At 38.6% G+C, this 24231-nt stretch overlaps 1 protein-coding gene across 1 annotated transcript; it reads left to right on the plus strand.

The window, feature by feature from the left end:
• Positions 1-569: 569 nt before the first annotated feature.
• On the plus strand, positions 570-23378 carry ccdc150 (coiled-coil domain containing 150). The gene is made up of 26 exons (XM_028794973.1): positions 570-726; positions 2181-2534; positions 2757-2935; positions 3295-3363; positions 3443-3559; positions 3853-3982; positions 5445-5488; positions 5573-5665; positions 5858-5965; positions 8804-8928; positions 9210-9375; positions 9722-9790; positions 9874-9966; positions 10239-10322; positions 10480-10587; positions 10674-10736; positions 12744-12872; positions 13079-13248; positions 13321-13414; positions 13499-13668; positions 18259-18385; positions 18476-18676; positions 21490-21558; positions 21630-21758; positions 21886-21972; positions 23004-23378. Exons 2-26 carry the CDS (start codon positions 2189-2191, stop codon positions 23118-23120), a joined length of 3087 nt encoding a protein of 1028 aa, XP_028650806.1. The 5' UTR covers positions 570-726; positions 2181-2188; the 3' UTR covers positions 23121-23378.
• The last annotated feature ends 853 nt before the right edge of the window (positions 23379-24231 follow it).

The raw sequence follows: 24231 nt of genomic DNA on the forward strand, positions 1-24231 counted from the left end.
TGAAGGGTTGATGACCAATTAATACTCAGTTTTGTTTCATTACTTAAAACGTTGACTGAAATCCATTAACTTCATATTATTAGTAATTATTTAATAAAACATTTTAATATTGTTTGCAGTGCGTTTGTAAAAAAAACTTGCTTCAGTATAGTGACATTCCTGTTAATGATCATACTTTATTTCCACATGCCATAATAAGCAGTTTGGCTCCAGCAGACCCCCGTGACCCTGTAGTTAGGATATAGCGGGTTGGATAATGGATGGATGGATAATAAGCAGTAACTTTAATAAGGCCTATTAATTAATTTTACCTACAGCGAAAAGGAGACACACATTCCTAGCGGAAGTAAAATGCCCTATAATGGAAAGGACCAACGTGGGGAATACGGTAGCTACAATTTTGTGTACTGTTTGACCCTGCACAATCCACCTTAATAAAAGTGCCCGTCTGTCTTCAAACATTCTTTAAAATACAACGTACAGAGTAGAAAACTACGCGCCCCATGAAACCTTGCGGTAACATAATACCCGTAGAAAGGAAGCGGAAGCTGTGATTTCCATGGAAACCAGTTACTTAGGAAGCTTGAACCGTTGGAAGAGAGGAGTCGTTAGACGCGCGCCGGTAACTACCTTGATTTGTACTCATGAATGAAAGAAAGCAATTTTGCAGAAGTTCATTTTTGCGGAAGAAATCGTGAATAATATCAAACGCAACCTGTTTACATGGTACGTGATACACGAGTTTTCTGTCGGCAGTATCATCGCTTTGTACCAGTAAGGCTTCCAACTTATGTTCATTTTTTGTTTCACGTTGAATTATGCTATCTCTTCCTTAGATTGTATAATATTCCTTTAGCTGCGTTTACATGGTAACGTGTGCACTTTCATGCTCTTTAGGATACTTGATCAAAAACACAGAAAGCAGTGCCCAGCCATTCGAGCACTTGCTAGTAAGTTAGAAATGACGAGAAGTCACTGAAAACATTAAGGAAGTGACCAATTAATTTTTGGTGATTTTAGAGTCAAAGGTTGCAGGTTCAATTCTAACCATTTCTGCAATGCGCGACCCTGAGTAAAGTCACATTATCTTAACAAAAATAACGTTAATAGGAGTTTTCGTTTATAAAATACTAGTGAATACGATGTGCAATATATTCTTGGGTAGTATTTTCAGCGAAAATAAAATGGATGTGAATGAAAACTGCGGTAATAAACAAGAGCCCTGTTTGTCTTATTTACTGATAAATAAATACTTAACAGTAAACTCTAAAAGCAAAGTCCAGATAAACTGGTGGTGCTATTATGATAGCTTCCAGGCAAGCAGCGGTTAGAAGTTAACACCTTTGTGCATTTAGAGAATTTATGTGGGAACTCAAAACACGAGTCAAGATTTGAAGAGTGGTTATAAATAGTTAATAAAAATCAAATAAGTAAAAAAACAAAAAAAAAACTCCCTGTTTTAACACAGGTTTTAGCTCAATATTTCATGGTTTTAAAATTGGAAATATCCTTTATTTCTTTGAATGACCATTTGACCCTCGCAGATAATACTTTCAGGGTTAAAAATGTAAAACCTAAAACCACTAACTGCTTGAAGGTTGTTAAAAAAGGAGATCTGGCTCCTGCATTGTTACCTTGATAGCTAACAAGTGGTGGGCATTGACTAAATAAAGCGAGTGTCCAATGCAGTTCAGGTTTACAAATCAGAAGGTGGTTACAATACAAAATATGTGTAAGTGGAACATTGCTTAATATACTGCTTGCTGAAGAAAAGGTGAAATGAGCTTTTATTCATGTGGAAGTTTATAGAACAATAGCTGCAAGTCCATTCTTGAAATGTATGAATAAAGATATTTAACTCTGAGACTTAATTAAAAAAAACAAAAGATTTTTTGGCTTTCTTATGTCAGAATGTGACAGATTTATGTAATTTCTGCTCCAGCAGACCCCGTGACCCTGTAGTTAGGATATAGTGGGTTGGATAATGGATGGATGGATAATAAGCAGTATAAGATGGTCCAATAATGTGAAATTTGAATTTCCCCTTGGGATTAATAAAGTATCTATCTATCTATCTATCTATCTATCTATCTATCTATCTATCTATCTATCTATCTATCTATCTATATGCTCATGTCAGTTTCCTCAAACTGTGCCTTCTCTTTCTGTTTTTCCACCAGGTGATAAGATGTTGAGGTCAGCTGTTCCTTCCCTCCAAATAGCTGCAACTGTACCAGAGGCCCTCACTGTACTTCAGCAAAGAATTCGAGTTGCTGAGGAACAGGCTGATGGTTTTCTTCGAACTCTGGGGACACAGGGGCTGTGCAAAGTTGAAAATGTGGTCTCTGTGGAACCTTTGCGTCCTGTCAGTCCCATTCAGATCAGGAATGCTTCCAGTGGAGAGTCTGATGTATTGTGGAAGAACTATGAGACTCTAGTGAGCAGAATGTGCCGCCTGGAAAGTATCATCCAGACACTGAAGCTAAATCTTTTCCGCCTGGAGACTGAAAAGGAGTTAAACCCAACACATTCAGGTCTGCATCTCTGAGATGAAAACTGTAAGAAAAGGGTATTTAGACAGTTTTCAAGGTTCTTTCAGTGGCAATACCCACCTTCTTATATTTTGCTGCAGTGATTTTTACTTAAGTTCAATGTAACATGTATGGAAGTGTTTGCTCCACCAGTTTTGCCATTTATGCTCCAAATGGCATCCAGCTGTCTGAAACTAATATCTACAACTGGTATTTTCTTCATAGCCCAGCTTGCCCAGCAACTTAGCAGCCTACAGGCTGAGCACTTGGAGGAGCTGCGGGCAGCTCAGCGTGAAGTGATGAGAGTCCGCCAGCAGCTCAACCAGCTTGCCCAAGAGAAGGAAGCTGCTGAGGATGAAGCAAAGAGACTTGCAGCTGCCCTTGAGATTGCCACAGCCAGCAAGGTCATTGTTGAACATCTTCACCTCCTCCTTTAGCATGTGCTGTGCTTAATCTCTGTAGCTGTAAATGAAGTGAATTGAAGCTTTATTTAAGCGTGTCCCAGATGTCTATGTGAGAAGCTCTGCAAAGTGATAGATAGAATTGTGTAGACTTGTCATTTAGACATTTTCGTTCAGTGGTATTTGGAGTAGCAGCTGGTAAATGGTCACTGTTTATTTGCTCTCCTCTTGGCTCAGTGACCTACTTACAAAATTTAGTCAGTTTCTTGCTATCTCATATTTCAAGTGAGGCAGAGGTCTTGCTCACCTCTTATAATATGTCTTCACTCTGTTTTCCTGATGCCATCTTTGTATCATTCTAGATGGATGCAGCCATGGCCGCTGAGGATCTGAAGCTCATGAAAAGTGAGATGAGCCGCAGATTGCAGGAGGTGGACATTTTTTTTTTGGTTCTGTTAAGTGGCTGTTCTTGCCCTAACCCATTCATGCTGACCTCTGTGTTGTATACAGGCCAAGGGGGAGCTTGCTCAACAATTCGGCCAAAGGGTACTCCTGGAGCAATCCCATGAGGGCCTTCTACAGAGGCTGCAGGATATGGAGACAGCTATTTCAGTGGAGAGAGAACAGGTAAAAGGTCTTGCAGAAAATGTGACTTGTAAAACTATACAGTAATGTTCTTTTTGGAGGAAAGCTAGATAGATAGATAGATAGGAGTGAGGAATGACCTTTCAGAATGTGTCATAACACATAGCCTGGGGAGTAGTAAACTAATGAAAGCAATGAAGAAAAGAAGTCTTATTAAATTCTGATTTAATCTCTGTTAATATCCACATTTCCAACTATAATTTGTTTTGTGGGATTCCATTGTAAAAGGAGAACCGGGATGAAATTTATCCAGACATTCTTTGTCTTATATGCAGGTACAAGAGCTACAACAAAAGTGCCAGGCTTTGGAAAATGACACCCAGTCTGTCAAGCAGAAGCTGCTGAAGGAGCAGCAGTGTGCAGATGAGCTGGAACTGAAATGCAGGGACCTGAAGATGGCTGCTGGTAAGAGCTGCATTTTATATTTTATCAAGATTCTTAAGCAGGATTATGAAAATGGGAATAAAATAAATGGGCATTTCGGTGCAGGTACCACACACTTCCAAGTGGAAGACATTGTCAAATGTATAGAAATACATTACAAATGAGCTGGAAAATTATACACAGAAACATTCTGTACACACACGTCAGGAAATACATCAACACGTGTTTGGTGAGGGGACTGAAAAGAAGAAATAAAAAGTTTGAGCTTCTATTTTTTTGGTGTGTCATTTTGGAAGTGAAGGTTTAAGGCAGCATTTTGTTTGCTTCGCTTCTGAGACTTTCAGCAAAGTGGCACATTGCTGATTTCTTTTTTTTTTCCTGGCACCTAGAGAGTAATGTAAAACTTTGGTTCCTTAACCAGACCGCTTAATTCACAAATTTGGGTTAGCTGCACATGTTGTTATGGGTTTGACTTTAAAGTCTACATATCCTTCAAAGATTCCGATTTTACCTCCATGAATTTTTTTTTGTTGTTACCCATTGGTTCCAAGGCTAGTTTTATTATGAAATGTCCAGCATCACTACAATTGCATAGCTTTTGTTTATTTAGGAATGAGTTGGATATAGTAAGGCAACCTAGTGACACATTGATTAGGTCCAGGGTCTTGGGTTTCCTTCCTGGCACATTCACTGTCTGTATGCAGTTAGCAGATTTTACCTGTATTCATATTAGTTTTTCCCGGTTTCCTGCCACTTCCTCAATTTTTAAACTTAGGTTCTTGTTGATGCTTATTTTATGTACAGGATTGTGTATTAGGATGTTTTGTATAGGCTTTGTTTTTATATATATATATCGTGCCCCAACCTGCTGGGATAGGCTTGAAACTCCACAAACCTGGCCTTAAATGACAGAATTGTTCACACATTCTTCACTTAGATTTGGATCAATTTCTTAAACTGAGCATTTGGTTTTTCACTTGGAGGTTAAATGATATGATGTTGAAATACAGACTAACACCGATTTTAATAGGTCACAGACTTTCAGGCCAAAATGTGTATGCATTCTGTATCTTTGCTGTCTTGTATTCCGTTCCCATTTACCAAAAACTACTGACTACTAATGCCCATTAGCTGATTTCTGTTCTTCTTCTGTTGTTATGAACTCCATTAGTGGCAAGATTCAATTTTCTTTCACCTTCTGTTCCCACTTTCATACCACTCTGTCTTTGGCTTCATCACACACCATACATCCTGCACAGTGATTCTTTCACAAAAGTCATTATTTATATTCTTCTCTCTTGTCTACTTGCTAGATCAGTTTTGGGTTTCTTTTTCAGTTTTGTGTCTTTCTGCCTTCATTGGTCACATCTTGCTAACATTCTTCATAACTTCATCACACAGCCTGCATGCTGTATATATGCTCTAAATTCCAAATTATTACTCTCTTAGTTTTAAATTCAAATCTATGTGTTTGACCCTTTAGATGCTGAAAAATCCAGGCTAACGGAAATGGCAGAGGAAAGGAAGGTGAGTACAGAATTGACCTAGTGGACTTGACATCTCTGTTTGTCTTATAGAGTGCCTAACATGATCGCTTGAATTTTGCACTAGAACTGCCAGATGGCTTTACATAAGCAGAAGGAGGAGAATGGCCAGCTCTTGAGTGAGATCAGTTGTCTGAGGGACACGGCAGAGAAAGTGCAGGTACAAGAATGACCAACTGCCGGGAAATGATTTCTGACAGGACGGTCCTTTGGGAATGTATGCTCTTCTTGCAACCATGTTTGAAGCCCGTCCAGTTTAAATGTTTCTGTGAGGAAGCCCCAACAACATTGCTTATTTTCAGAGAGTGTTGCTACTAATTGACATGATCCTGTCTGTCTGTCTGTTTGCCAGGCTTTAAATGACCAACTGAACACTCAGTGTATGGAGCTCAGTGCAGCGGTTCGCTCTCTTGCAGTGGAGAATGCAAAACTCCTGGCAGAACATCAAATTGCTCTCAAGGTAGGATGTGGGTAGCACTCTGGCTTTCTTTAATGTCTACAGGTTCTGGGGTTTATGCTATTTTTTTTTTTTGGATGTATACCGAGGGCGGCACGGTGGCGCAGTGGGTAGTGCTGCTGCCTCGCAGTTAGGAGACCCGGGTTCGCTTCCCAGGTCCTCCCTGTGTGGAGTTTGCATGTTCTCCCAGTGTCTGCATGGGTTTTCTCTGGGTACTCCGGTTTTAGTGTGTGCTTGGTGTGTGGGTGTGTGTGTGCGCCCTGCGGTGGGCTGGGATTGGCTCCAGCAGACCCCGTGACCCTGTAGATAGGATATAGCGGGTTGGATAATGGATGGATGGATGGATGTATACTGAGTGGGAATGGCATAATAAAAGAAAGCAATGTATGTACGTCTTGTAAACATAGCACTAGGCTGCTTACAGCAGGGGTCTCAAAGTCACTTCCTTGAGGGATACAGTGAATGCAGGTTTTCATTCTAGCCACTTTATTAATTAGTAGTCAATTACTGCTGCTTTGATTTTAATTGATTTGCTTATTAAGATTGTTAAATATAAATTGCTTGTTTTTCCTTATCCAGCAGTTGGCCAACAGTAATAACTAAATTGCAGAAAAAAATTGGGTCAGCGGTCTCATGTCACTTCCCAGAATGCTGCAATGGCTTCAGGTTTTTACTGCAACTAATTTTATAACTAGAATCCAATTCTTGTTGTTAAGGATTCATGATTCTTTATTTAATTATATGATTTGGCAGAATCTTCACTATGATACATTAGGCCTTTCTATTGAAATTTATTTTATTTTGCTGAAGAAAGAATGTTTTTTTGACCTGAATTATTGGCAGTTAGTTTAAGCAAAAAGTATGCAATTTAGGTTTTAGGATCTCATAAATTACCAAAGTATGTTCCTTTAGAAGCAGTATTTGCCTACAAAGTAAGGGAGTGGCTAGAATGAAAGCCTGTGGCCACTGAGGCTCCAAAAATGTCTTCCAGACGTCTGAGGCCCCTGGTTTATGGAAGTGTATGGTGCGTTATTACATATTATCTGTAAGAACAAAAAAAATGTTTTTCCCCTTTAAAGTTTCTAGTCAATTCCTATTCATTTAACATGCTCAAGAAGCTCTTTCACTTACACAACTAACTTATGTTTTGACATTTGTCTAATACATACTGTTGAACTGAAATCCCTGACAATTTTTTAAAAAGTGTCTTGCAGTGATAATAAGATCACTTAGTTATATGATAATCAGATGATTTTTATGAACTGAGTGGTCTCCTCCCATTTGTTAAAATTCTTATGTCTTTGTTTTTAACCATTTCACATCTGTGCACCTGCATCATTACTGTTCTGCTTTAGTAATTTCAGATTCTTCTATTATGCCTCCTCTTCATCTCTGTTCACATTGGTTAAAAAATGAAAGCTGTGTATAATATGGTGGTGCACTTTGTTACTTGGTGTTTCCTATTGGTTTACCATCTAGCTGAGTACCTACATTTGTGTGATTATACCTAATATTATTTACTGGGAAACTTTTTAGATTAATGAACATTAAAGTTAATTTGCTAGAACATATCCGCTTAATCTTTGCCAAATTTCTTCCTAAGTGATCGCATTGACTCTATCTACTAGTTCAATTTTAAGTGATCTGTCACATTAACTTACAAAGCTATCTTTAAATTTCACACATACACTGTATGTATGGATGGATGGATGTATAGATGGATGGATGGTCTCGTGGCCTGGAACCCCTGCAGATTTTTTTTAATTTTTTCTCCAGCTGTCTGGAGTTTTTTGTTTTATCTCTCCTCCCTGGCCATCGGAACTTACTTTTATTCTATGTTAATTAGTGTCTCCTAATTTTAATTATATTGTCTTTTTTCTCTTCTCTCATGTAAAGCACTTTGAGCTATATTGTTTGTATAAAAATGTGCTATAGAAATAAATGTTGTTGTTTTATGTATGCATGCATATACCATAATAACTATACTATAATATATATATATATATATATATATATATATATATATATATATATATATAATAAATTTGTCTGTTAGCACAGTGGTAAACTGAAGTACCTCACACTTTCAAAAACCTATGCTTAATTTCCAACAGAGTTTTTGTGCATGTAGAGTTTGTTCATTCTCCTAATCACCTCATGGTTTTCTTGCACATCATTAAGGTATTGGTGAATATAGATTGGACCGATTTTCAGGTGTGGCTGAATGTAAACTATGATGGACTGAATAGGTTCAGGATCAATGCAACCGTAGAACAGATAACATCTTTTCAGAAAATGGATATACCGATTTGTATGAATTAAAAAGGGCAATGGGTCAATTACAAGTTCCTGTGAGACCCTATTTTATAACACTATTGTAGTCTGTTATCTGCAACCTACCACACAATGTTTTTGGCACTTTATGATTAACCACTAGTCTTAAAGGCAGGTTACTAAATTATTGTACAACTTAAATGTTTACAGGATGCTTATCTTGATCAGATGTAAGTACCATTTCTACAACATCATCCAAATCTCTGTTCATGGAGTATACCATGAGCTGGTTTACCTTAGGCACAGAGAATGAATTAGTAATAATGGATGTCTGTGATTGATCTAGCTTCACAGTACACTCTGTTTTCCTCTGCTTAGCATTTCTTTTCATGGCCCTGTGTGTTTTGAAGAGATTGACCTCTTAAGTTGGGACTGTGAGAAGGTGTGGCTGCTTGAAGATGTGGTCTGTGGTTACACAGGCATTGAATGGAAGAAATGGGGACTCTGTCAGGGCTCTGTAGTTAAATTGGGACTTTTCTTCTAAGCTAACCTCTGTTTTCCTGACAGGAGGAGCAGCAGCGTGTATCTCAGAGACTGCAGGAGCAGGATCTATTGCTTGATGCAGCCCGGGCAAGCATCCAGGCAGAGCTACAAGGAGCTTTGTCTGATAAGATGGAACTGCAAAAGGCTCTGTGAGTTCCCTCTTTAGTTTCCCTCCATGCATTAATAGTTGCAGCTGACTGTCCTGATGTATTTTTGCTTTCCTTACTTTACTATAGTCCAACTAGTCACTGTTGTTTGTGGTCTTTAAGAATGAGTTTTTTTTGTCTTACATTGCAAAACCAAAACAAATTATCTTGTGCTTTTTTATATCTTTTCTACCCAACATTAGAGATTATGAAGTTTAATTTTACTGTTAATTTGCCTTAAAAGAAGGGTGTGTTTATATTAATTCACTGAATGTCTTGTACAGGGATGTCCTAAGTAAAGAACATGCTCACCTCCTACAGACATCTGAAGAGTCTGAACGTAAGATGGCACAGGATCTCAAACTATTAGAGTCTACTGTAAAGAGGCTGCAAGCAAAATTACTGGAGGCCACTCATGGTTGGCAAAATGCTAATGTGGACTTAGTTGAAGTAAGATGTTCCTTGTAAGCTTGCAGAGACGATGTACATAGCTGCATGTCTAGCTGGTTCGTGTATATTTCCATAAGCAAAGACCTTTAACACATGAAATGCAACTAACAACATGTAGTACAGGAAAGCGTGGATTCTGACTCCTGGGTCGATGTTCTGGCCATGATGCTTATAATGACCAAATGTTTCTAGTATCTGCAATGCTAAGAAATAGTAACCTCAGAAATGTTTCACAGAGCCATGCTGAGCAATAGAGTTGTCTTGTATATTGTGAAAGACAGGAGTTCAGAACTGCAAGAAAGTCAAAACTGAATCATTCTTAATGATGTATATGCCCTTTTCTCAGGCAAAAAACACGGTGAACAAGTTAATGGAGAACAAGGCTGAAATGGAGGCCGAGCTGACTAAGTGCAGGGTTGGTGTGCCACCTTACTATATAAACTGATAGTAAAGGTCTACTGCACCAGCCATTGTAATGTTGTTCTTGAATTTCCTTAGCTGGAGTTGGATTCTGTTAAATCTTCCCTTGAAATGCAGGAAAAGGAGAATGGAAGGTTACAAGATCGTATGGCTTCTTTGGAGCAACAGCAGGTAAGCTACTCGACATATTGCTTTCCTATAGGCCAGGTCAGGTAGTAACATTTGTAACTAATGGAGAGTTGCACAGCAAAAGATCTTATTAGTGTGACTAGACTCCAGAGTATTACAATTGGCTTCCCATCTTTTCATCCCAACCCAACCCCATCATCTTTTTTTGTGCATATGATGAGTTTGGTAGCCAAAGTTCCACGCCAAAGCTACATTCATTGCTTAACTTCTTTCTTGCTCTGTCTTTACTTTTGTTTTTGTGTGCTTTCTCCCAGCTTGCAAAGCATCAGGTGGAGCAAGCACTTGAGGAGCTGACCATAACAAAGAATAAACTGGCTTATGACAAGGGGACACTTCAGGTAGCCTGCTCACAAGTCTATTAATGGCCCTTTCTGGATTACACTCATTTATATGAATGTTTCTTACACTTCTAGTACAATTGTGGACAAGAACCTGAATTGATCCATGTAGTATATCTTTAGTTCAAGGGTTTGTGTATGTTTATCTGGCACCCAGGCTAAAGTTTCACAGCTACAGGAAGAGGTCCAGTCTTTGGCAGATGTTCAAGCAGACAGAGTTCACCTCCAAAAGAAAAATGCTGCTTTGGAAGCCAAATACAAGCAGGTGTGAGATTTAAAACCATGGCACCTTGGTTGCTGCTTTCTGAACTTGTCAGTATCTAGTAATGATTGACTCATTCACTTCTGCAGGTGGCTACTGAACTTAGCAGCATCCGCATCCATATGCAAAGACTAGAAGCACAGCAGAAACAGGTTTGTAGAGATTCTTGATGATTAGGAGTGCTTTGAGCTTAATCCATTCATATATATAAATCATTCATGTATAAATAAATACCAGAGACTAGCAAGTACTTGATGGGAGAAGGAGGTTTGGAGTCTGCAGGAGCTGGTCTTTTTATTGGGCAACAGCAGCAATGGTGAGGGTTGTCCAGAGAGGAGATGAGAAAATGTGAATCCTTTACATTTTTCCAGCATTTATTTAATCCAAGATGTGATTCGAACACTATCTGGATCCTAATACCAGGAATCAGTCTTTTTTAAAATCAAAATAGAGAAAAATCTACTACCTTTTGTCTGGTCTGCTTTATTTATGTACTATTTTAATTCCAGTTATTAAGATATCAATCAAGGAGCTTATCATTCTAAACAGAGAGCAAGCTTCGGTCATCACTGATAGAGCCTGAGAATCACAGGCATAGAGTTATAAATGTTCATGTGGCTTGAAAGAATCATGTGAATCAAAACACTTTAGTCTTCCTGTGTTTTATTGTCTGGCAGAAAATATACAAATAGTGGAAAATCAACAGTATTGCTATCCTTTCCAGGTATAGTTATGAAATGGAGTTATCTGCAAACCAAGACATTGACAAGGAATCCTAAAATAATAGGTATAGATGTAGGTGTCTCTTAAATTTAGCTTATGTTGGTGTTAATCAGTTCACAAACAATAAAATACTGAGCAAGAGTTTTGAGCTTTGGCCAATCTAGAGAAAGTCAATGCTGTCCTAAACAGAACATTACAAGTGGTATGTGGTTTGTTACAGGTTGCTTAGATGATTCAAGAGGCTATCAAAAAATATTCTGTGGACAGATGAGAAGAAAGTGGAGCTTTTGGTATAAATGTTGAAAGGAGAAATGCACTCCAACAACAGCCTTGTCTCATATGTGAAATAAATTGATGGGAATGGATTTGGACGGTTTTGTAACCCTAGAATCTGGACAACATGTAGTCATTAAGTTGAACAATTAATTTTGGGTTGTATTAATGAATTCTTTGGGTAAATGTAATGGATTAGAACCTTAAAAATATAAGAGTCATGCATTCTAACACCTTTTCTTAATCCAGTTGAAAAGTTTCATTGACATGATTGAAACTGAGGGCGGCACGGTGGCGCAGTGGGTAGCGCTGCTGCCTCGCAGTTGGGAGATCTGGGGACCTGGGTTCGATTCCCGGGTCCTCCCTGCGTGGAGTTTGCATGTTCTCCCCGTGTCTGCGTGGGTTTCCTCCGGGCGCTCCGGTTTCCTCCCACAGTCCAAAGACATGCTGGTTAGGTGGATTGGCGATTTCTAAATTGGCCCTAGTGTGTGCTTGGTGTGTGGGTGTATTTGTGTGTGTCCTGCGGTGGGTTGGCACCCTGCCCAGGATTGTTCCCTGCCTTGTGCCCTGTGTTGGCTGGGATTGGCTCCAGCAGACCCCTGTGACCCTGTGTTCGGATTCAGCGGGTTGGAAAATGGATGGATGGATTGAAACTGACATCTGTCAATTACGTATGATCTAAAACAGTTTTGTTAAAAGGAACCACACAGATGTTTCTTTAAGGTAGAGTGCAGAAATGATCAACATTTAAAAATAAGGTGTTGGAAATCCCCATTGTGCCATAGTTAGTTTCACCAATAACTGACCGTGAGGATTTCACACTTGTATCTGTGAAGAAAACACAATTTGTTTTCAACGTGTAACATGCAAACATTGTTTAATCATATTGATTTTATGAAAATAACAAGATCTCCTTAGTATTAAATACTGATAATTCCATAGGATTCACAAACTTTTTGTCACTATTGTAGTCTGCCCAGGCTGGATTTGTAGTGGATATAAAATGTCTGCACACTCTTGCCAAAATCGAAGATTTTCTTTAGTAAAAAATGAAATCATGAGAAATCCTGTCAGAACCTGTTCACTCTTTATTGCAAAATTGCAGTAAAATGATTTGGCCAATGTTGCATTCCATCTCTTTTGTTCTTCTGTGTGATATTCAGGCCCAGGTGTCAATGGAACGGAAGGAGGAAGATTTTGCCCTTGCAATCCGCTCTAGGGATGAAGCTCTGCGGGAGGTCCGAAAGCTGAAGTGCCAAGTAGAGGCAATGGAGGAGAATGAGAGGGAGAAGGTAGATAGAACCCATCATTTATTCCTGTGAATCTAGGAATGACATGTAATGTTTGATGCACAATATACTGGCAAATACAGAATAGTGCTTGTCCCCAAGAGATACTGCCATGTGTCAAGCTTCAGTTTCTTCAAAGAATATTCCTAGAGTCTCAATATTTAACTTAAAATGGCTTAATTTACACGTTTTTGGATTGTGTTGTGCAGGTGGCATTGTTGCAAAAGCAGTTGGGAGAATCCAAGCTTGACAGTGGAAAGGTCACATCCACATTAGAGAATGTGCTGGCCTCTCACAGCAAGGTGCAGCAGACTGTGGAGAAGTTGCAGATAGAGATGGGCTGCAAGGATACAGAGTTGGTGGGACTACGCAAAGACAGGTAGGTAATATAGTGCTAACACATGCATGCACAGTGAAGCCCTTGAATACAAATGCCATGTGAATATTACAGGTTACAGTTACAACAGAAGTTACAGACCCTGCAGGAGGAGCTGACAAGCTTACAAAGCAAGCTGAGTGCTGAAGAAAAACGTATCAGCAGTCAGGTAGGACACTGTACCTTTTGTCTGCCAACCTCCCTCTCCTAGCTTGTGAGATAGTGGTCAGCTTCTGATCTGCGCTTGTTGTAGATGGAATCGATGCGCTTAGCACTGGAGGCTATGCGTGGTGACAACAGGCAGCTGGCAGAGAGTCTGGAACAGGCACTATTGGCCAATGGCAACATGCAGAGCAGGCTGAAGCGAGCCCAAGAAGAGCTGGATGGCAAAGATGTCCAATACCAGCAACTCATTCAACAGAGGTACATACCCACTTGGTGCTGACAGCAATACTGAGTAAAATGTTTTGTGTGGCTCACATATCGGGAAGAAACTGGTTTAAGTTTCTTTGGTATTTGCTATCCCAGTTGTTGATGGCTTTTAAGGAAACTCTTTGAATGTGTGAATTTGAAAATATCTGGTATATAAGTTGGCTCTATCCATTTACATTCACATTCTTCTAGCAATAAAGTCCGATGGAAATATTGAATCTGAACCACCCCAGACTACCAATCATTTTTTGGGTTAGAAATGAAAGTCATAACAAAGTAGCAGTGTATCAGAATAGTCTGTATTTTGTTTCCTCATTTGAGTATAGCTAAAGAATAGGTTCAGTATTTTTCAAGTCAAAGGAATTTCTTAGCCATCATGCTGTATATTAGTTTGCCTCATGAAACTATGTTCAAAAAAGAATTATATTTTATAAATTAAAAAAAAAAAGCTAGCTTGCTCTTGCATTGTATATTTTTTTATGCATGATGGTAATAAATGAATTGAGCACAATGTTTTTGAGCGAATAATTTCACTTGCACTGAAATTCATAAATACACGTGGAGAACAAGCAGTCTCCATGCAGAACATGGTGCTGTGAGGCAGGAATGACAGCTCTGTACTACAAATCTCCCTATGTTAATACATCTGAACTTGAAAGTTGGGTTAGGAAGATGGATGGATGCCATAAATGTCTATTCAGTTCTTGTCACTTTATTACATGCCAATTGCAAGCTCAATATTTTTTCTCACCAAAGCACATGCACACATATCAATCCAGTTGCAGTAGGAAGAGTCTTTGTGAAATAAAGGAAATATACTTTTGTATAGTGAAAGAATAAATGATCCTGTGGGTTTTTTCAGTTATTATTGTCTGGTCATCTACAGAATTGAGACAGCAGTCCACATCTGGACATCAATGTTTAATAATATATATAACTGCATTTGGTGATGACTGTCCATAATAACGAACCTCCTTCCCTTTCTGCAATCTGCAGCAAAGATGATTGCACTGAGGCTGAAACAAAGCTGCCAAAAAAGACTAACTTGGCTAAGTAAGGCGCATAACTGGTCTCCCTTTTAAAGAGGTTGAATTTCACAACAATGGCTTTTGCCTTTTGCTTATTGTTTTTCATAAAACAACATGGATACACTGTTTTGCAATATGTGTGTAATCTCTAGACGCTGATCAATGCTCAAACATTTTTGGGTTGAAAAATGGACGTATTCTGTACTTTAAGTCTTTTTTGTATGATGTCACCCTGGTATCCTTCAGCTCTGTTTAATAAAAGTGCAAGAGTGGGCTAGATATCACAAAAGTGTTAGAAAATAGAGTACACTAATATTATAGTGTCAGTTGGGTCAGTTGTTTTGAATTATCTTCTTGTTACCCTGAATTAAGTTAGTATGGAAAGTGGATTAGTGAACATACTGTATTATGAAATGTACATTTACTGGATAAATAAAATGAACTTTTTTACATTGTAGGTCTTAAATAAAGCTAATATAATGTAGACCCCGATTTTGTTGCCTTCTCTGGACCTGTTTCTGTCTTTTCTGCATTCCACCCATACTGGGTTGGGAACTTGGGTGTGTGGTACTGTAAGACTGCAATTACATATTGTATTATTTTTGTTTTGTTAAACTGATTTTATGGGTGATGTAGTTTATTTCTAAATTATTTAAATTATTTTTTTATAAATCTTAGAGGTGATGTTTAGTGCTCTTTTTCTTGACCTTCTGTTTATCTGTTTTGCCCCAAGGACTAATCAGAAATTGAGTAGGTTTGAAAGTTTTGCAGAAATTGTTTGATTCATTAATGTTCCACAATTAGTAGTATTAGAAAATGTAGGGAGGCTGGACTTCAGATGTGGAGAAGACTATGGAAGTGGTGTCTTAATTACCTGGTGGTCTTTCCCATGGCATAGACTAGTGTTTTTGAATGCACCTTGAGCACTCAAAAAGAGACCACATGATAGGCAGACTGCGGCTTTCAGAATTGTGTCTTCCCAAGATGAGGTTGATCTTATGGTCAGGATCTCTAGCAGATTACCAGCTTTCTGGGAGCAGAGCAACATTAACGTGTACTTCTTACCTATCCTTGTGCAGTCTCACCCAGTACCGTCTACTGTTTTTTAACATTCTGCAGCAACTTGCTGTGAAAAATCTATAAATACTTGGAGCAGTTCTTTATGGATGTGCATGGCCTGGTTTATTTTGCATATGTCGGGCAGGTAGGATTGTTTTTTTTTTTTGTTTTTTTTGAGAGTTTTATTAGTGTGAGAACAATAGCACAATAGATATACTGTACTGCAAATTATTTCAGAATTTGATAGTTTTATGTTAAACATATTATTTAGTAGACAAATTTAAATCTCCAAGACCATCAGAAAAACACAAGAGAAAGAGGTGTGTGCAGTTAAAAATGCCATGATGGCTATTAAGCTCACAGTGATTCATTGTGTTCTATGATTACTTTAAAGAAATCCTACTTGTGAATGGTATTGATAATGGGTTTCCATGTACTGAAATGTTCTGAGTTGTTCCTCCTTCAAAAAATTAAGATATTTCTTTAAGGTCTTCAGTCTTTTCGAATTGTGAATATTACAGAACATCATTTCTCAGTGTTCTGAATATCACATTTTATTTCAAAGCATTAAAAGCTCAAATTAATTTTATGACATTGTTTTATGTTACAATAAATCTTAAGGAAAAAATGAAATTCATTGTTTGTGTAAGTATTGAGTCCTTACATTATTTGCCCTCATTTTTAGCAGCGGCAACCTTACGTTTTTTTCTCTAGGTTGTTCAAGTTAGCAGCAAGATACTTTTAATGTATTACAAATTTCAAATAGTGCCACAGATTCTCAGTTGGTTTAAGGTCAGGGATTTAACTGGGCTGTAGTATGATGTTAACCTTTTTGTACTTGAGCCACTCTTGGGGCCTTGTGTTTGGAATCATTAAGCCGATAAAAGAAGAACTTTCACCTATGTTCCGTTTTTAGCAGACTGAAACAGGTTCTCTTTCAGACTTTGCTTTTATTTTACACCGTCTTTACCTCCTTCTCTTTTAACCAGATGCTCAGTCCCTGCTGACGAAAAACCGCCCTGTAGCATAATATTATTACTACCATACTTCCCAGTAAGTATTGTATTAAATTTTGCAGATTTGGGCAGTGTTACATTTATGACACACATCTTCTTGAACTTTGTCCAGAAAGCTCTATTTTGGTGTCATGTAACCAGAAAAACCTTTTCCTGCATCTCGGGTCATGTTCATGTTTTTTGGCAAACACCAGGTTTTGCTTTCACTGGATTCTTTTTGAAGAATTAATGCAGCGTTACTCAAATTTCAAGTATGAAACTACATAGCTCCATCAGAATGTCTGTTGGCCTCTTTGGTTTTTGTCATAAGTGTCCTGTTTTGTACAGAAGGTTTTGTGAAATAACTTTTTGTAGGCACTCTCGGTTGTATGACATAGGTTCCATTTCCTGATAACTGAATCAACAGTACCCACTGGGACATCCAAAGACTTGGATATTGTTTTTTTACTCTTACGCTAATTCATATATTTTGTATTATTTTTATCTCTTCTTTGAAATGACATTTAGCCTTCATTTTACAGCTATTCTTCAAATTCACAACCTGATTATGGATACCTTAACTATGGTTTTTATCCAGAAAATGTTTGGACAAAATTCTGTCCTCATTAGACAATTGTTTATCACCTGCATAAAATGAAGTCCATCCATCCATTTTCCAACCCGCTGAATCCGAACACAGGGTCACGGGGGTCTGCTGGAGCCAATCCCAGCCAACACAGGGCACAAGGCAGGGAACCAATCCTGGGCAGGGTGCCAACCCACCGCAGGATAAAATGAAGTAAAGAAATAATTTTGAGTTTCTGTGCTTTTAAATAAAAATATTGCAGAGAAGAAGATTTCAGTGTAGGATTTATTACTTGGTACAATTGGGGAACTGGTCAGGGATTTGTAGGTCTTCACTAGGGAGCTGGAGTCCATCTTGGCAGACTCTGACACAATATTGAATGAGCTGCCACTCTGTTACATAGTATATGTTCTCGCATTCTTACACTGTGCTCATTTAGTGTCGTCATTCAACCTGGAACACACATCTTTGGGATGCGAAAGGAAACCGCAGTACTAGGCTAGGTCACAGACATTGAATTGGAATGGGCTTTGTTAATGAATTCACCAACGCAGGTGTCTACAAGGTCCTGTGAATAAAAGGCGGTTTTTACCTGTCATAGTGGCAATCATTGGGCCTGCTGGAAAATACCAGTTGCTCGGGAAGATGTCACAGTAAAGAAAGAGACTTGTTATGCTATATTCATTTTGGTTCTCTGAAACTGACTCAAATGTGATCTCAGTCTAAGAATGTGGCAGCTATGGACTTATCTGTTGAAGAGAGGAGTTTAGTTAGGTGATAACCCCACAAATCCCCATTGCCCCGTCCATTTTTCTTTTTCCCTATTGTCTTTCTTTTGTCTTGTTTACATTCTTTCTGGGTGCTGACCTTTTTTTTTTTTTTTTTTTCTTTCTTCTTTTTTTTGGTAAAACAGACAGCAGGAAAGTGAAGATTCTCGAAAGGAGGCAGAAGTATATGCAGAGCGCCTTGAGGTGCTCAGGAAACAGTTTGGTGCAGAAAGGGAAGCGGCACGCAAGGCCATGCAGCGAGAGGTCGCCGAGGTATAAGCTGTTGTGCTGTCCAGCTCTGCAGAGGACTGTTGACTTTCTTCTGAACAATTACACTTTTTTTTCCCCCCTCCTAAATATTAGCTAAAGAAGGTGTTGTATGACACCACTGCAAAATCAGCAGAACTGTCCAGAGCTAATAAGGAGCTGAAAGAAAAGACATCTGATTTAGAGAAAGTGATAAACAACCAGAAGGTTAGACTGAAGAGTCAGAATGTTCAAATTAAAAGTTTCATAGAAAAGGCTGAGAAGGCAAACACCAATCAAGACTCTGAAAGATTAAAGGTGAGCTGTGTGAAATTGTGCACTCTTCAATATCAGGTAAGATGCTAATGGAGTGTGAGGATCAATTAAAAATGTAAGGCCATAAATGGCATAATTTAACTAGCATTTATCTTTTAGCAATGTGCCAGATATAGGGATTTTGTGAAAATGGAAGCTGTCTGTGAAAGTCCTAGCATTTGCATGCATGACACTGCCAAGGACAGCTGCAGTGCAATACTTAGTTGTGCACAGCTTCACAGGTAACAGCCATCCTTTGCAGAATACTTGCTTTCTGTTCCGTTATGTAAATAATTGGTAAAGACTTACAAAAACTAATTAAAATCTGAACCTTCTTCATGCTTTGCCTTCCTGCTTCTAAGTGAATAAGCATTTGTGTTCAGATTACTGTCTTCCTTTGCATTCTGGAAGAAATAACTAAAGATATGCACAGACATGTCCATCCAAGTCTTCAGTTTTATTTATTTTTTTAATACCCATTTATTTGGATAACTTAATTTCAGAGAAATATGGTGTCATTTTCAAAAAAACAGCCTATGGGGTCAGGATTAAGAAATGTTGCAGATTTGTAGTATCCATCCATCCATCCATCCATCCGTTATCCAACCCGCTATATCCTAACTACAGGGTCATGGGGGTCTGCTGGAGCCAATCCCAGCCAACACAGGGCGCAAGGCAGGAAACAAACCCCGGGCAGGGCACCAGCCCACCACAGAGATTTGTAGTATGTTGTTGTAAAAACTCAAAAGTATGGAAGTATGTATCCCTTTATATTTCTGCATAGAAGAAAAGATTATTAGGAACTGAAATTTCAATTCTGAGTTTTCACATGGATATTTTACACATTTATGAACACAATTCAACCAGCATGATATCTTGTGTAATTCTAGAACCCTGCTGATTATGAACAAAATCTGTTCAAGGGAGATTTCATTTTACTGAAGATGATTTCAGTGTTTTTTTTTTGTTTTTTTTTTTTTTTTTTTCTGGCCCCACCAGGGGAAGTGACTGTAAACATTTTTGTGAATTTCAAATAAACGTTATTCAAAATTGGAATGTCTACAATGTATTTTGAAGTGTTTTTGCCAACTATAATTGCCCTGCAATTATTTAACATTTATTGTGGAGAAAGATTTTGCTGTCTATGGCTCTGCACTTTTGAAAAATGTTTCAAGTGAAAGTAGATGAGATTAAAAATAGCCAAAGTATTTTCTTAGAAACCTTCTTTTTTTTTTATTCTCAGTTGTTTTTCAGCAAAGTAAATAATGTTAAATCACTGGTGAGAAGATGTGATGTGCATATCTGGTGTTACACCATCAATTTTCAGTCATTTGTACCTTGTTTACTTTTACTAAGTTGGCACTGATCTTGGTTTCATTATTTAAAATTTTGCATCTTGGAGCAGGATTGTGCTGCCAATGAAGTCCAAGTAAATTCTTCTTGGGGAAAGTTGAAATTCTTTGGACTTTTTCCTTGAACACAAGTCTGTTCTAGGGTATTGAAACTGTGACAGTTCTAAAAATGCTGAATAAATTAGCAGTATGTTATTGGACTATGGTAGAAAATGCAAACTCTATGCAGAATGCTGTAAGGTGACAGTGAACAAATGTGTGTGCAACAGTGACATCCTGTCTGTTAAGCACAACTTGCTTAATGCTATATAATGATTCATTGACTAAACCAATTGAGGCCTTAATGGGGTTCAATTTACATTTGTACAATATTAATAAAAATATAAGAGCTGATGAATGAGCTGCTGCTCTGACCGGGGTTTGTTCCTACCTTTTGCAAATTTATGTTGTTCTCTTTGATCCTAAACTTGATTATGCCGACCTGAAAAAAGATTCCTGGGTGAACAAAGTGTGCACATCACATGCTTGAATGTTTTCACACAGTAGGTCTCATTTTTCTATTTCTCATTTACTTCTATGTGCTCACATAAAGTATCTAATTACTTTACGGTAAAGCAGTAGGACCAAACATAAAAGAAAATTTGAAAAATAATTTCAACAGGGACCGTGTCATAAGAGTACAAACACCCTTAGCTGTGGATGTTTCTTTTTCTCTATGGTGGCTTCCATTCTAATAGCACATTTATTTATAATAGAGATAGATATAGAGATAAAATAAAACACATATAATAATTTAAAATTATAACATGCATTTTAAACGTGTATGTAACCGACACAAAGAGCTTGTACACTTGCTCCTCTTGCATGCTGCAGAAAATGAGCTGCATAAGCAACCAATTAAGTTGTTCATCTCTAAGAGTTTTAAATTATTGATCGCTTCCCTTTTTACTTTTGTCTGGTAATTCTTGTCAACAAAAATACATCTAGCACATAGGGGTTGACTTTCTCTAGGAATTCTGTTAGCTCAATATTTTGTTTTCTTTTCTTCCACTGTGTCTAGCTATATCTCAGTTCTTATATTAATAATAATGGCTTGTTTTTTTAAATGTTTAACCACAGAGATGAGCATTAATGTATATAAATGTTATAAGGTTTAGCACTTTACTGTTCTCATTTTATAGTTGGTAATTTATGTAAGCACTCAGTGAAAAGTGCTCTACAGGAATAAATTAAATTGAGTCATTAGACGGTGTCAAAAGTATATCCATGCAGTGCTGAACACTTTTTGGATAAAGGTGTGTTAATGTTGTCTCCCAAAAATGTTGGACAATGTTGTGTTCCTTGATAACTGTAATGGAATGGTGTGGCTGACTTGTGCCACTGCTGTAAGGTCAGGCTCTGGCCCCCAATGTCGATGAACTGGATTTAACTGGTTTGAGAATGAATGATGTTTTCTGCAAACAGGCCATTGAAGCTGATTTGAAGCTTATGGAATCACTCAAAGAGAAATACCAGAAGAAGAACTACGAACAGGTCAGCTGTTGCTTCTTAAATTCCCATGCTGGAGTACTTTGAGGTCCTGACTATTTCTTTCCAACTTTCAGGGACAGATGATTCAGAAGGTGTTGTCTGAGATGGCCTGTCTTCAACAGGAGATGCAGTCACTGCTCAAGGATCAGCAGGATGCAGAGAGGGAGCGTAGGATGCAGGAGGACCTCCAAAGACAGTGTCAGGTGAGTGGATGGGTAGGATTGCATCAGACACTGTTTCCTGTCTTGCTGCTGGTGCAAATCTTAATGAAATTCTGATTTTCTACTTGCATGACGAATTGAAACTGGCTTCTTTTTTTGTCTTTTGTAGAGTCTACAGGAGGAGGTCAGGCAGTTAATGAGGGCAAAGCAAGCAGCAGAACAGAAGCTTCAAGAGGCAGGCTTGGAGTCCCAGCAGGTGGAAGCCCATCTAGTATTTTAATAAATAATTAGAGGTAGTAAAGAAATTGTACGCCATTCACACAAGATGTTGGGAGTCGAGTGCTCGCCCTTTCCCTGTGAACATTTGCTAGCTATTAAACTGCAGCATAACATTCAAAGTTCACAACCCCCCACCCTCGAGCCTGGCAAGTATTTTAAAGACACATATACTGTACTGACTTAACTATCTCAAGACAATTCCAGCTTTGTGGTTATTGCAGTTAGGGCTGGGCGATAGGGACAATTAATCGCAATATCAATTTAACTCCTTAACATGCGATAGTGTTAGATCCAAAGCCAATCCCCCAAAAAAATCAGGAACCAAGTCTAGATGGGTACTAGGGCAGTGTAGGACACTCATACTCCTACTCAACCAATTTAGAGTTATAAAAAAAAAAAAAAAAACCTAATGTGTGTGTTTTGGGTAGTGGGAGGAAAACTGGAATACCTGCTCGTGGTACCTGGACAAGTGAGCAAATGTTGTAGTGAATTGTTTGCATAGCGTGTACCATTAAGTGACACCCTGAGAGTTCCTGAACACATCTTCAGGAAAGAACAACACAATTAATACTGATCAAAACTTTGCTGAGTTATAGGATAAGTACAACAGTGCTCCTTATTATGTGACTGTTGAACAGGAGTAAAAATGTCACACAAATTGAAGCTAAGGAAATGTATTTGAGCTTGCTTGAGAAATATTGAAAAAGCTTTACTTTAATGGTGTAAAACTTAGGCTTACTTGATTCTTTAAGTGGAAACAGTGTAATTCGGGGCTGTGATAAATGCACTCACTTCTGCAAAGCACCTGATATAAGGATGGGAATATAACCCAAATCTCCTACTTCATGAACCTAGATCTGTCATTGCACATTCCCTGGCCACTTTCAACTCTTAGTTTAATTTTATTAGGGAGGTCAGGAGGCATGTAGAGTAGCACTTGGGGCTGCCCAAGGGCATAGCCATGTATGAAAACATGAGAAATCTAAGTAACCACTCTGCCTTTTGCAGATTTCTGCTAACCTGGAAGAAGCTCAGCAGTGGTTCAGGACAAAGTTTGACAAATTGCAGACAGAGCTAGCTGTGGCCCACCAAAGCAAAAAGACTACAGGGAAGACATTTTTATAGCTGAAGCTGCCATTATCAGTGTTTCAGTGAAGAAAACCTGAATGGAGAAGTGTAAAGACAAGATTGGAATGGCTCTGGCCTCTTGCGTACCACTGTTTGAAATAATATGTCTAGGATGGGACTGACCAGCAGACTTCCTGTGATAACCAATCAAAGACTCCGGCCTGGTACCAAGGCAGGATGATAATAGTACTTGAGGAAATAAGTGGGATGCACGAGATGAATATGAAGCCTTGTTTTATTGGTGCTGTAATGGGGGGGGGGGAAGCAAATAACCTCATAGCAGTCACTTGTCAACCAGAAATCAGTGGTATGACATGCCTGGATTGGCCCCTTTCTGGCTTTTTACTCCTCAGTTGTAGAATTTCAATGAAGTCTGGGTTTAAGAAATTGATTTTGGATTCCCTTAGGATGTTGTTGATGCATGGAACTGTTTCCTGACTTTTGAACTCTTCTCTATATTTTTGCAAGCATATAACCCAAGATCACTCCTTAGAACTGCAGTAATAAATTAATGTGATTTCCTGTGTACTGCTGCCAGCACATTGAAACGGGACTCAAAAGACCCATTGCATTAACAGCATGAAAATGAAGCCATTACACTGGTACATTCAGGGAAGTGGAAAAATACAATCATGCAGCAATCTCTCAGTCAAGCTGTAAAATTAAGGGTCCACAGTGAGCAACTTGGCGAGAGAACCAAGAGAGGCAAGGCCTTTATCCAAATCAACGTTGTCACTTCTGTGAGACAAACTGCAGGCAGGGGCTGCTGTGATTGGAGTTCAATGTGAATTTAATTTAGGGAAAAGGGAGGAGCAAGAAGGTCTGTAGATGCAGTGAAACAGAAAATATGGGGATGCATCACAACTGTCGCAGATGAACTGGAGCAACACAGTAGGGTCTAATGGTAGAGGAGGAAGAAAAGCAGGGGAGGTACAGCTGCATCACAGGCTGTGGAGGAGAGAAAGAGGGACTTGGCTTTGAAGAGGTGGAGAATAAGGGAAGCCTAGTAAAAAGACATGAGAGGGGAAAAGAAGGGGGAGGCAGAGACTCAAACCATAAAAGGGAGACGTGGGTGAAGCCTCACAGCGAGTGAATAATAAGGTATATC

This window comes from Erpetoichthys calabaricus, chromosome 2 (assembly GCF_900747795.2).
Source record: "Erpetoichthys calabaricus chromosome 2, fErpCal1.3, whole genome shotgun sequence".
NCBI classification, from domain to species: domain Eukaryota; kingdom Metazoa; phylum Chordata; class Cladistia; order Polypteriformes; family Polypteridae; genus Erpetoichthys; species Erpetoichthys calabaricus.